The sequence below is a fragment of the Anopheles stephensi genome, chromosome 3 (genome assembly GCF_013141755.1).
Source record: "Anopheles stephensi strain Indian chromosome 3, UCI_ANSTEP_V1.0, whole genome shotgun sequence".
NCBI lineage: Eukaryota > Metazoa > Arthropoda > Insecta > Diptera > Culicidae > Anopheles > Anopheles stephensi.
Window position 1 is genome coordinate 45,215,781 of NC_050203.1, and position 13,808 is coordinate 45,229,588.

The window sequence follows — 13,808 nt, forward strand, 5'->3', positions numbered from 1 at the left end:
TTTCCGTGCCGAGGGCGATACCTTTTCCTCGTTCTACCCGATCGTAATTCCCCTTCTGATCAAACGCAAGATTTAGATGGATTCGACCGTTCCTTCCGTAGCGTCACTTGCTGCGCTAGTGTGCGTAAAAGGTGTCCAATCGACGGCGGCTGCAGCAGCAGCAGCAGCAGCATGTTGCACCTTTGCCTAATAGCTGCGCACCTTAAAGGTGCGCGCGTCCACGGACTGTGCTGGTGTGCGTGAACGGTTCGTCGGGATCATGCCAGAGCGTACCGGCGCTGTTGCGCTGTTGCCGTATTTCCTTCGCGCATTTCGTTGGTGTGTGTGTGCGTGTTTGATCGCCCCTGCATATCCAACACACCGTTGCGAATGAGTGAACGAGATGGAAAATTGTCTCGTCTTCTCTGTCTGTTTTGTTACTCCAACCGGTTAACGACTACCGATGTGATGGTGTTTGTGAGCGAATCAACGGCAAGCGACTTACGCGGTGGCAGATGCGTTCGGTTTGCTGGAACGCGCGTGTTGTTTGAAAGAGTGGGCTTCGGAGAAACGACGTCGCCTGTGTGTCGCTGCTGTCGAAGGGTTTTTGCCATAGGCCGAGTGTTTCCCTTAGCGAACTGGGATATCGAGGTGTGTGTACAGGAAAGCAGATAGTTTGAGAGTGATTTGAAATGCGTACACCGTTTTAGCTGCTGGGATTAGAATAGCCATTTGTGTGATCCGAAAAACGAATCCGATATTCAACAAGGCCCTCTGGCATTTGGCGATCAGATTCCTGGCTCCGTTATCACGGTGTGCGAAAGTGTGTGTGCGCGGTGGGTTTGCCGTGTTGCCTGCTGTCTGTCGGGCGAACAGAGTGAAACATTTTTGATTACTTTCCGGGTTACTAGAGCAGTGAAAACAAGCGAGTTAAGTGTGTATCGAACGGCGGCGGCACGCAAGAAGCAGCCAAACGAAGATAAAATAAAATTCACAATCAGTGTAATCTGGCCCGCCGGTAGCCACGGTAACGGAAGGAGATGTATATGCTAATTGGTCGAGGCACGGTTATTTAATTATCTGCACCGTTGGTAATTAATCAGTGGAAAACACAACAAACTACCCACCGGCACATTCGCGCATTTCCGATCGAGCATCGGATGAAGCAAGTGGAGAGAAAAAGAAAAGTGGTGTTGGTGGTGATCAAATCTTACGGTGGCAGTGAGAAGGCAATGGTTCCGCGAGGCCTTTGCGGCTAGGAGAAGAAGCCCCAACGAGCATGAATTGATGCAAAATGGTTGGGCTTGAATGAAACAGCATCATCATCAGCCGTGTACGAATGCGATTGTATCACGGTGGTAGCTCCCGAAGAAGATGACATTCGTAAGGTGGTAAAAGATTAGCCTAAGAGTGCGTGCCGAGCTTCGTTACGCGTTGATAGTGTGCCGGAGGCTCGTTCCTGATCATCATCGTGATCGTTCGTTGTTTGGGTAAAGATACGATAAGTGTTCCGAGCGAAACAAAAATAGCACAACACCAGGTTTATAGTAACACAAGCAAAAAACAAACAAAGTGTGTGTGTGCATGTTGTTTGTTCAATTGAAAAGTAAAATCTCAGTGCCGTCGAACGTGATCGATTGGTAATCCGCAACAGCGTGTCAGTGTGTGTGAGGTAACGCGTTGGTAAATGTTGCTCTTTTGTGGCTAAAGTGCTCAAATTACTACTCCCCAACAGGTCTGTAAACAGGTGGTTCTTCAAGTGTGTATAGTGTGGTGTGTGGTGATGATATTGTGCAACGACGACACTAGTGCTCCGGGCTGTAATCATCGAATTGCTGCTTAGAGCCCGCAACGCCCCAGTGCACAAAACGTTACTGAGACAACAAACCGAACAACGTGTGTCTCTGTGTCTGATCATGACGATATTACTGCGTCAGCGCTAATGGTGTTTACGAGTGTTTACGGTGGTGATATAAGTTGCTGACTCAGAAACGTTCGACGAAGATCCGATATCCAGTTAGTTTGTGTTGAACCTCCACCACCCCGAAGCCCCCGATCGAAAGCGGGGCTCGCAGATCGAGCCGTTTTACAGCAATGTCTCCGAGAATGGATTTATCAGCAAGCAGGCGTACGATGAGCCGTACACTAACAGGTATGTAATGCGAATGCGCGATCTATGTGGGAATATATGATCCTGCGGGAAAAGAGATCAGTAAGAAGATATTTCCATACAACCATTCAGACAACGTATTGCAGCGCTATTAATTTATTTGTAGCGGCTATGTCTGTAACAGGCGAACAGATTGCATTCGAAGCGAGACACTGTTATCACCAGTTAAAATCGCTTCGAGTTCTCTGACAACGCTTTCCAACTTCTGGAGACTAAATACCTAATACCTACCAAATAAAGTAGGGGACGAACTTCGGTCACCCTAGAGTGTGGTATATCTTTACGGTGGAAAATAGAGTGGACAAGGTGGACATTGTTAGACAAACTTTACCCTCAATGTCTGAGACCTAGCCCTCCGTGTGCCAATAACTCGGATTGAGTGACTCTCGACGCTTGCGCCCTCGATCACAAAGACTCCTTAATGGCCTCAGCTTTAGTGTAAGCTTTTTTTTGGAGGATCTCAATAACCAATCGCTATCAATAGTGGAGCCCCGGGTCTTGTTTGGTTCGCTTGACCCATTCATCTGTATGTGTCGATTCCTCAACTCGGTCGGTGAGGCGTTTGAATCCGGAATGTCTGCGGCAGTGACACTGATGCGAGTAAACGTTTTGAGACGAAACCTTTCTGTTGTGCATTAAAAAAAGATATACCTGTTAAATGTAAATTTATGTTCGGCAGCCATGTCGAGAGGGCTAATCAGTCCGTCGGGTTTAACTTTAATAAACAAATTAAACATCCTGTAGTTAAGATGGAGTAGCAACTGATCACCAAGAATGTCCAGAAGGATTCATTTTAAGGATAGTGATGTTCTTGACGTTCCTCCTAATTGCTGTTAGGCCACTCTGGACCCTCTTTGCAGTAATTTGTAGAGTACTGCTCGTACGAAGATTTCAAGCAACTTTTACTTTAATTGAGTTATTTGGTGTGCTTTCTTATTCATCGCTCAGAATCGCTAGATCGATCTTCCACGCATGATGCATAAACTACCCCAGGTTCCAAATTGTTTGTTAGTTTTGCAGCTCAATCGCTTCCAGATTGGATAAAACACATGATTCACGATCACACGAAGAAACAACTCAAAGCTCAACTGCCCAAAGGGGCACCATTGGTATTTCGTGCCCACCGCAATGGCCCACGGTCACGAGTTTTAACGGTCAGAAGAAAACGGCTTTTCGGGGCTGAATATGAATCGCGCAGCAAAACTAAATAAAAAAACGCTCAACCCCTCCAACAGCTGATTTTGCCAAACGGTTAATTGTATTTTCTGCGTCAAAAATGAACTCCTTTTTACCCAACAGACGACGACGCACATACAACCACACGTACACACACGTACACACCGATCGTGAGCGCATGGTTGAATGTAGAGTAGTAGAAGCCTTTGTTTCGTTACTACGCGCCTTCGTCGCGTGGCTTTTGCGCGGGGTGGCGCATTACGATCCAAGATCTTTGGGGGGTGATCGCGTTACTTCATTTTCTTACCGTTTGCAGCTAGCCGCATTTTCTTCCCCATAGTGGATGTGTCGACTTTAAGCGAAGTCGTGTGCTAAGAAGTAATGCAAAACGACCAGGGAGGGAGTTGAACAATGCGGTGATCAGCAAGCGAGGATCGCTTTGGTTTGTATTGGTTTGGGTGGTTTTTATGTTTCGTTTAAAATCGGAACTCTGCGATGTAGTGGTTACGGTTGCGGTAAGGGAAACTTACTCACAGACCGAAACTTGTTGAGCTAGTTAGGGTGGTCAAGAGTGGCAATGGCTACTTTTATTGTGCCTTAAGTGCCTTTCAATCGTAGTTGAGCGGAAAGAGATCACTAATAGGGTAGGGAGTATTTTATTCAGTTTTTTTTTCGGGGTAAAGTTTTGTTACGTCAAGTTAAGTGCAATGATTGCTCCCGAACCGGGGGTCCATTTTTGGTAGTAAAATTCGTAACCGATGTCTAATGAGTCGTTTTTTATGACGAAATCTATTTGGAAAAGGACTCGTGACGGAACTCACATCTTTACAGCAATTTGCTGTCCGAAGTCAACGTGAGCAGAAACTAATTTTCGTTTGCGTTGCTCATCAATATTGGGTCGTAATAGACGAAAATGGCGTTAATGAGTGCTAGTAAAAGTCTAGATAAATGTAAAAGTTTGCCATAACAAGTGATGTGTGTGTGTGCAAACTAGCCACAATCACCAGAATCATTCCACAAGAAACTTGGTACTGGAGGCGTAAAGATAGGTTAACTAAAAGTCAATCTAAAGGCCAGGTGCAAGAGAGCTCTAGGAGCCCCCTTCGCTGGACTGTCAAAAAAGCGTAGCTAAAAAAAAGAAATCGCACTGTAACTGGCAGGCTAGCTAGCTGCTGGTGCCCACAAAACCTAGATAAAAATCGTCGACTCAAGCAGAACTCGCGGTGCACACAATCTCTTGGTTAGCAGAAGGGTTGCCCTGGCTCGGCCGACCACTGGCGTGTTGTCGAATGAGCAGTTGCTGTCCATTGCAACAAGTTCCTTGGGGGCTACCTTATAAATATTAAACCCACCTCGTTCCCGCTTCGTGGTGGATAAATGCTGGTGCAGAAGTATAAAAATTGTGTGCTATGCCCGCAAGTTATCTCAACTCGGTTCGGTGGTTCGTCCGATGCTGCCTGCCTGGCGCGGAGTCGCATGATTTCTGTGGGCAGCAAACATTAAGAGAGGGCCGGCCGAATCATCGTCAGACGCTGGGGACGGATCATCAAAGCGTAAACTGTAAACGAAACTCCAACCCACGGATATTCGCTCAGTTGCTGCTCAGGTTTGCCGTGTGGTACTTTCAGCTAAGTGACGGTCTGTTCGATAATGCGTTCCTTCGAGCGGTGTAGAAATCCGCCCACTGCAAAGGGAAATTGTCAATAACTTATAAATAAATGCAAGGCAAATGATTAGCACAAGATATGTTTATGTAAGAAGTGCTTTGCTGCCGCAGGTACCAACACCGACCGACCGTACCGCTCCATCGCCATGGAATGTGACATCTGTAGGTTTCCTTTCGCACAGGTGTACAGCAGTGTAGCTGCACTAATGTTCGTTTACCTGTTGGTAGAAAATTTTCTTGTGCACTACCATCACAGGCAGTCAGGCCGGCAGGACAGGGCTTATGTGAAGGTTGTAACTTTGGAACCTTGTGTTTCGTTTGTTTGATGTAGCGAAAGTGTCTGTTACCTTCGCAGTTCCGGCGGTATGCTACCATTTTGAGGAAAAAAAAGACAAAAATAGCCGGTTGTGATGCTCTATGATGTGCGGGAAGTTGTGTTTGGAGTTGAATTTTAAAATTTGTAATGATAATATTGCCAGAAGTCATGCTCAAAGATTATAATAGGGCTATATCGAGGATGTTGGTATCAGAAGTTGCTGATATAAAGTGAATCCTCCGCTAAAGGACGGAGTCATCATGTATAATACGATTTGCCGACGAATGTATTAAGCCCTCTATTTACGATGGTACCGTTCAGTTCGTGGCGTGTAGCGCTTCCCTTGTTCGCGTCTATTTTGATGCAAAATAGATCCCCTTAAGAATCGGCTTACTACCTTTTAGAGCCTATATTAAAACCAACTCTACCTGCCTCTCGCGCGCCAAGCTTTCGATCCATTGATTATTTTCGATCGCGGGTTATGTTTATGTGGCGCGTCGATCATTGACGATTGGGTGCTGAAATTAGAAAATCTTTTGCATCCTGACCGTAGCGTCTGGAGGTTGTTCGCCGAAAACAGAGACGTATAATTAGCTGGACACATTCAAGCATTCCTTTCGGGCCAGGCTGCGTGAGTCGACCTGCAAGATCGTTAAAGCTCCAAAATATTGTTCGGTCATAAGTATGATAATTTTTTGCTAGCCCGTATGCCGTGTCATAGTCGCGCAGAGTAGTGTCTCTAGGGTGGATAAGCAAAGAAGAATGAGTAGGCAGGCGTGCAGTTCGGGAACTTGATCTTCGCAGCCGCATGGGACAAGAGGACCGGTTTGGACGCGGGGCCCTGATCCTATCGAGCCAAGACATTAATTTTACGCATTCCTTGCGTCGCTTAACCGGTTTGATCGGCTTACTGACCACCGTTGGGGGGGAACTACGCGAATGCCGGTGCTGCCATTGAGCCGTAACTCTAATGAGGAGTATCTAAAGACGCAGCGAATGCAAACGACAGGAAGGGGAAATAAAGATGGCGCGGGTTGAACTTAGAGACCAGTAGTAGTAGTGGGATGATATTGTGGAGGATTTTAAAATCCAGCAACCAGCTATACACCACCTCTCGCTGACTGGCGATCGGTCAATTGAACGAGATGTTCACGCATAATACCTTTGGCGGGTCTCGGGCGCGATATTTCACGAGTTTTACGATGGCGAAGGCGGTATATCGTATACGTTCCGTTTGTATACTGCCAATGATGCGTCCGTGAAGTTGAAGTCGCGGGGATCGCGTATACGGTTACCTTTGTCAAGTATGATACTTCAAAGGGGATGTTGGGCGGAGAAGTTGGATCTTTGGATGCCTTCCCAATACTTCACGGTAGACAAAATTGGATACCTTCTAGGTATCCTGTAAAACATTCAGAATAACGCACTTTCTTATGCGTAATGGTGTTTCTTCTTTGTGATGATAATGTCTTGTGGCTGCTGAAATTATGTAGAGCCAAAAAAAAAAAAAACCTCTCGTCGTACCTCTCGAAATAAAGAGTACAAAAAACTGTTTAAATAAAGCTCAACGGACGCTTGTTGCTTGTAGCTCACTTTGTAAGGCACAATAGCAGGAGCATGGATGGGGAAGTTTTTTTTCTTCCTCTGGGTTGCTGTTTATGCGAACATTCGATGCTGGCAAGAAATTCGATACTTGAGAAACAACGCTTACTTATCTTCGCTTACCCTTCGGGGTTCACCTTTTGTCCTGCCTGCCTGCCTCCCGTAGGGTCAAAAGAGCGCATCACAATAGTGCACGTTCACGTTGGCAGACTTCATAAATTTGAGTTCGCTTTCCGTGCTCTTTGCTGCATCTCGGTGTCCTCTTGAGAGCAATTAAATTGGCATGCATGCACACGACGCGCGCGGCACTGGTCGACCCTGGTGTAGGTAGTGCGATCGTGTGAAGTTTCGTTCTTTATTTAATTAAATCTATAAGTAAAGGATGTGTGTAATGGAGAAGCCAAGGATCGCTGAAACATGGCAGCTCAAGCACAAATGTAGAAGCAGCGAAAGAATAGGAAGGTTTTTAACGCCACTTGAAGCTTGTTTTTGCCAGTTTCCTTTTTTGCGTACCTTATATTAGATAAAATGTACATCGTTTGGATTGAACAGATTCCCATACCTAAAATGCTTAAAAAGATGTATGTTGGTTCGAGTTGCGCCGGTGTTGTGTGTGATTTATGAGACTGCTGATGCAGCACACGGCGCACAGTTTACGATGACAGCCGGTTAGCACGGAATGAAATGAAACAAAATGTTTGTAATTAAATTTTAAAGTATCCTTTGTTGCGCCTGGAGTAGTGTAATCGCGCTCGAAGAAGGAAGCACTTGCCGTCCGGTTACACCGGTCGCTCCGAATGGCTTCGTCGGTGTAATTGATGTAGCAGGGTGGCTGCATCCGAGGTTTACGCTGCCAGATTCGAGATTGGAAAATTAAACGCTTCGCTCTTCAGCTTCCAGGCGTGCAGCTCTAACGAAGAAATTGTAAAGCGCATCCGCTGCTGCATCCAGGCTGCTACTGCTGCTGCCGCTTTTTTGTGTGTCCGTGTCCCTAACGGGATGATGTTCTTCCCAGGCATCATTGCAGTGTATCGGAATTGGAATGATTCGAAACATGCACCTTCTCAGACGATTCTGGTTTGTTGCTGGCTCTGGCGCTGCACACGAACCTGGAACAAAAGCATCCAACAACTGTTGTTTTCGGGCTCGGGACGGTTCCTTGTGTGTGCATGTTCGGCCTTTTTTTTAATGCGTCCGCCGCTCGCACACACAACGATTAAGCCTTGTCGATATTCGTTCCAGTCCTACGGATCCTACCGGAAAAGGTGCAGAAATGGGATTTTTCTGTGGTGATTCGTGCAAGGTAGGAGGACACATGTAGAGAGAGAGAGAGAGAGAGCGAATAAGAAAAAGAAGTGATCGCTGCAACAGAAGACGGGAGAACAAAAAATGCACGTTTGCAAAGATATGATGAATCAAATCAGCTCACGCCGGAGGTTCGGTCTGGAAGGCAGCTGGAATGTCTGTAGCTGTGAGCATAGGACACAAACATCATTCAGGTAAAAATGGAAAAACCACTGACCTGACCTGCGGAGTGTTTCTCAAATGTTCTTTCGGCGAAGTTGTTGAGCTTGGTTTTTGGTGTGAGGTTCGATCTTTTCGGGTCGAAAGCGATTCTTGGTTGATGGTTGGTGGATGCTGCCTCTGCTAAAGGTAATTATCGCTTCTTTACTTTTGTCTGGTATTTTCGTTTCTTCTGAGCGAACGAATGATACTGCATAAAACAATTCAACATAACATTGCCAGGAGATGTATGTATGTTTGCGGGGATGAAGGACGATTGTCAACGGTGCGCATGAAGCACAAGGAATAGCTCATAATAACAGGTAATAGCAGCGAAGTCGTCATTTTCTTCCTCGTCAGGGAAATAATAACTTCAAGCTTGAAGAACGGTTCAGGGCCGCTCTGTGCACTGTGCGCACGAGCTGTAATGTTGTTCGATTAGTGGCAGGAGTTTTATTACATTAGCCGAGAGTGCTGCTGTAGCTTCATTACGTGCGACTATTGGAAATGTAGCGCATATCGAGCGCGCTGTGACTGCAGTTGAACAAAGAGATTGATGAGTAGCAAGTGGTTGGTGTTCATGACAAGAAAGAATGCTGAGTTCTACAATCTTCTGAACAATGTCTAGAGTTTTCAAGACGCGCTTATGATGTACAGTTTTATTTCCAGTTCATTTTTATTTGCAAATCATTTAGAATTGCGTTATATTCTTCTATCAGAAGATATCAATTTCAGTTTCTTGAAACGACCACTATTGGCCATGAAACGTTTCTGTCCATTAGCGTAGTGAGCACATCGTCCCGAATTTGTACACACAAATCGTCTTTAAACTTGCACACTTACGGACCAACGCATGAATTGTGGACGTTTGCGGTTGATTTGTGTTCCAGTGCAGCATTGGCATTAAATTGGGCTGTTTGTGTTTCTCCGACGAAAGCGCGCGCGAGCATGTTGTCCAGAGATTTCCTTCTCGCTGTATGCCACGATGCCCGCGTTCTGTTTGGCATTGCTATCATATGAGTCATGAGTGCTGTGAAGGGGTTGGTGTGCAACATTGCCTTGGCTGGCTGGCTGGCTGGCTGGCAGGCATTGGGTCAAAAGGCATACCGCACTGAGGTGACATATCGATGAAGGGCTCTGATGATGGATGGTGCGATAGAACGCAAGCTTGCCACACGATTCCTCGATTCGATTCTAGGAGCAACAGACTGGTTCCCTTGCCCGGACAATTAGCAAACGTTGCTTGCTGCGTTGCCTTCGAGCCGCGATCGGTTGTGATTGTCAATGTGGGGCGGCGTGTGCATATGTGGTTTATGTTGATGATCATGCCAATCGATGGGCTTGTTTGTATTGCTCGAAACCGAGGCGATGATAGGCATTTACTGCTGCTGCGCCTGTTTTGCTTCAATGCGCAGCTGTTTGTGGTTTTGGGAATTGCAACACCATCGCGCTGGAATAATGAACGCGGCTGCCCGACACGTTATGTGTGTGTGTGTGTGTGCTGGTAAGTGTGCTTCGGTTAAACAGTGAAACCGATGAGCAATCACGAAGGAAGTGTTGTTTAGTTTATTGCTACCACCATGGAATAATGCCCATGAATACTGGCTGGAAGCTCTAGACGTAACAAATTGATCAAATTTCGGACGATATGTTAATATACGCTTAACATTGCCTTTCACAATGTTGGAAATGAAAGAGTTATTGCACATTGAATCGTACTATTAGAAATAAATTAAAAAAATCACGTGCATGTGGAAGAGGTTGCAATGATTGCCAATGTTGCTAATTAGAGGCCCCTTAATTTAGGCTGCATTGTGTCTGTCTCCTCTTTCAACGACAGCGACTGCTGCTGCATAGCATTATTAATGAACATAATCTTCGGTGTGGCTCTTGTTTTAAAAGCACCGTGCTAATTCTCTGTTGAATTTTTAGATCAATGCCATCGCCAGTGCGCGTCCCACTGTACTGCACACAGTGGTTTGCAACGTGATCTCTCTCTCTCGAACAGCGAATGAGTAAATCAATCGAAGGAGAACGGAATGAAAGGTTCTCGGTTCGTTGTCGTTGATGTGGATGCGAGCCGCCCCGGCTGCTGTGGACACAGCAGAAGCAAGTGAACAATCAATCCGTACCTGAACCGCTTGCTTTTAGCATTATTATTAGCACAGCGCCTGAATCGGCTGGCGAGCCAGAAATGCACGACGATTCGACGTGTTCTAGGCGTCAGGCACATATGACACAGCAGTGATTCATTTTAAAGAGCATGTGTGCGTGTGTGTCTGTATATCTCAGTTTGATAGTGGTAGGAAAGCGCAGCGAGTGGCGAAGAATTGCAAGTGATATGGTGATCAATAAATTTTCATATTTGTAAAAGCCCTGATTGGGCTTTTCTATGCCTTCGTTGTTGTAGTGTAGCGCACGGTTGAAACGCTTGTGTAACGGAGGCTATGGGCACGGAGCGCAACCATTTGCATATTGCAAATTTATTAATAAACGGATTTTAATACTAATGCAAATGCAGGCACTGATGGTGGTGAGCCTGCTGCTGCTGTCTTGTCGTACTCGTCGTAAGTCGGATTCCTCTTTCTCCGGTTCTTGCGCCAGCGAAGAGATAATAAGTAGGATCTACAGGGGGGGTAGGGTGCAGGCGCGAATGCGTTTCCCCCCGGGGACCGATTTTCTTCTCGCCAAGACGAGACATTCATTGGTGGTGCATGGTTGTATGCGCGCACACACACACACCCACATTTACACACAAGCACAGCCGTATTAAATATGACGGGTCGGATTCGAATGTGCAGGCGCTTGCTTGGCGGGAACAACCGGTTTCCAGCTCGCAGACTCCTGGCTCCTTTAACACATCCAACAGCCAAGCCCCCCCACGGCAATAGTGCGGTTTGCATGGCGACTGCGCTTTGTCCCGGTGCAATCGCAGGGAGTGGAAGAGAATCGGATTTGCACCCTTTCGGCTGGCTTTGCCGGTGACGCACAGGAATGTGGTGGGGATTTGGGGTGTGGGGGTCGAGGTTTTCTGGGGCAGATGGAGGGCAGGGGAAGGTTTTGAAGTGTCATTTAGCGAATGTCGTCTTGCCTCGACGCTTGGCATTGCTTGCGCGCATATCTCTCGTCTTCGTTCATTTGGGTGAGTGCTGCACGGTTGCATCCTAAGCTGGATATTGAAAGCGGCTTATAAGTACATTTTACCGGTTAGCCAATCCTTTCTGCTGGAAACATATTTCTCGACGTTTTATGAGTATAAACTCGCAGGAGCGGCGTGCAGCATGGCCATAATATGGCGAGGTAATGGTAAAATGTACGAGAAGCGGCGAATTGAGAAATTTCGCTCAAGGGTTACGTACCATGCCCAGGATTTGTGGTGGCGTTTGCTTCCTAATTCCTGGGGAAGAGGTTGCCATGGCAAACGCTCCGGAAAGGTGACTGGGTCAAACACTGGAAGGAGTGGTGACATTTTTGGGGATGAATTTCATTTATACGTTTGAGTGCTTCTCGGGGTTTATTTGTCCTCAAGCCTTCCTTGGGTTCCGGGAAAAGCTCTGCTCTAGGCGTTGGAAGTTATGATGTGGAAGTCGCCGAACTTCTTCCAAGTGAACTGTTTCTTCCCTAGTCATCAGACTGAATGTGTGTGTGTGTGTGTTTGTGTGTGTGTGAGAGAGAGAGAGAGAGATGAGGAAAGGATCAAAAGGATGATATTTGGTGCAGATGATTTAAAATGGCTTTGTCGAGGCGCATTAATTCGACTGGGGCGCACTCTTATAAATAATGAATGGCAAAATTCTATCTTCCCCTGGTCCCACGCTTTTTCAAGTGCTTAATGATAGCCGAAAATGATATTTTGCATCTCCATCTATCTCGGTCTCCCTCCCTCCCTAGCGTCTCTTTTAGTGACCGTTCCAAGCAAGCAAACCCCGCTTATCGGCACTTGCGAAATGGAAGTTCGTTTGTGGACGTTTAATTATGATTGTTCATGAACGTGCACAACCAACCATGCCTCGGGCCTTCCGTTGCCCGTGGGTTTGATCGCAATATGAAAGCTTTCCTGTTCGATGTTCGCCGGTCTGACTGGGTGTGACGGACAAAAACTAAGCAAAAGGAAGGAAAAGAAAACAACACTACTATCTTCGTAATGGTTGGGTGAAAGTTGAAACACCAATAATCGACGGTTGGGTGTAGATTTATAAACCTTTCCTCCGTGTAGCTCTCTCGGTCTCTCATCGTCTTTTGCGCATGTGAACGCATGCACCGAAACGGAACAGGAACTCGGAAAATATCCAAAAAATGTGTCTCCAGCGGCAAAACTCGTCACATCGACCGTGCGATCATCATCATCAGCAGCAGCAGCAGCAGCGGCGTCATAACTGATCAATCACGGTTCGCCTGCCTGTCTATAAGTTGGTCGGTGGAAAAGTTTTTCCGTTCCGTAGTTTTTATTCACGGTCATACTACCACAACATCGCACAAGCAATCGGCTACACCACACACACACACGGGGAAGGCACTAGTACTTAGTGAGGTGAAAGTGTCTTTTATATGATACCGGCAGCTACATGTGAGTGCACATGTGGCGTTTTTTTTTGTCTTGCTCCGACCAACTACACCGGAAAATTTGAAGGGAAAGCGGTAGTAGCGACACAACGGTGAGGAGTTTGTGAAAAGAACTAGCTTTCCTTTTTAGCATCGGATGATGAAGCTATTAAACGAATTAGTCAACCAGCCGAGGTAATGCAATGGCTTGAAATTGGGCCCCCAATAATTGAGGGCCGTTTGTGTGGTGGTGGTGACTTTAGCTAGCGACAACTTTTGCCATGTTCAATTGGAATTGGAGAAGGAAAGCAGAGATGGATCGAATATTCTGTTTCTCTTTTGTTGGTTGAATTGAAGAACAGTTTTAAATTTCAGTACCCCGAGAACTTCAGTGCGAGCAATGGAGTAAATTATGGCGTAAAAGTGTATTTTAGCGGATAAATTTAATAAAAGACTTTTTGATAATGAAAAGCACATCCAGTGCCAATGTTCAATGGAGTGTGTATTTCATTTTAACGTTGCCCTAAACACGCTGCTTGCGTGTGTTGTGGAAGATGGTAGATTCCCATGGCATACGGGTTATGCATCAAGTTTATACATTTTTGGAGCACACTCGCCACTTGTCATTCGTGGGAACCTGTCCTGATGGCCTGGCTTTAATTTCTTAAACTGAACTGCTTTGCTGATTTGCAAGCAGTTTAATTTATGTTTATATTTATCATTTCTGTATTGCGTATGTTTTCTAGTAAAAGAAGTACAATTTGACTTTGGCCTTTTCAGAACCAAACTGTTTACTGGGAAATTTGGTTCTATATGGCAACAATCTTTATTCCGTTGTTTTTTGTCTGGTTTAA

General features: G+C 46.0%; 1 protein-coding gene across 1 annotated transcript in view; it reads left to right on the top strand.

Annotated features, from left to right (window-relative positions):
* The first annotated feature begins 508 nt into the window (after positions 1-508).
* Positions 509-13,808, top strand: part of LOC118511077 (hemicentin-1-like) — a 68,855-nt gene continuing 55,555 nt past the window's right edge. The window contains 2 exon segments of the mRNA XM_036053747.1: positions 509-1,006; positions 1,715-2,131. Of these exon segments, the coding sequence (XP_035909640.1) occupies positions 2,074-2,131 (58 nt within the window). The 5' untranslated portion in view covers positions 509-1,006; positions 1,715-2,073.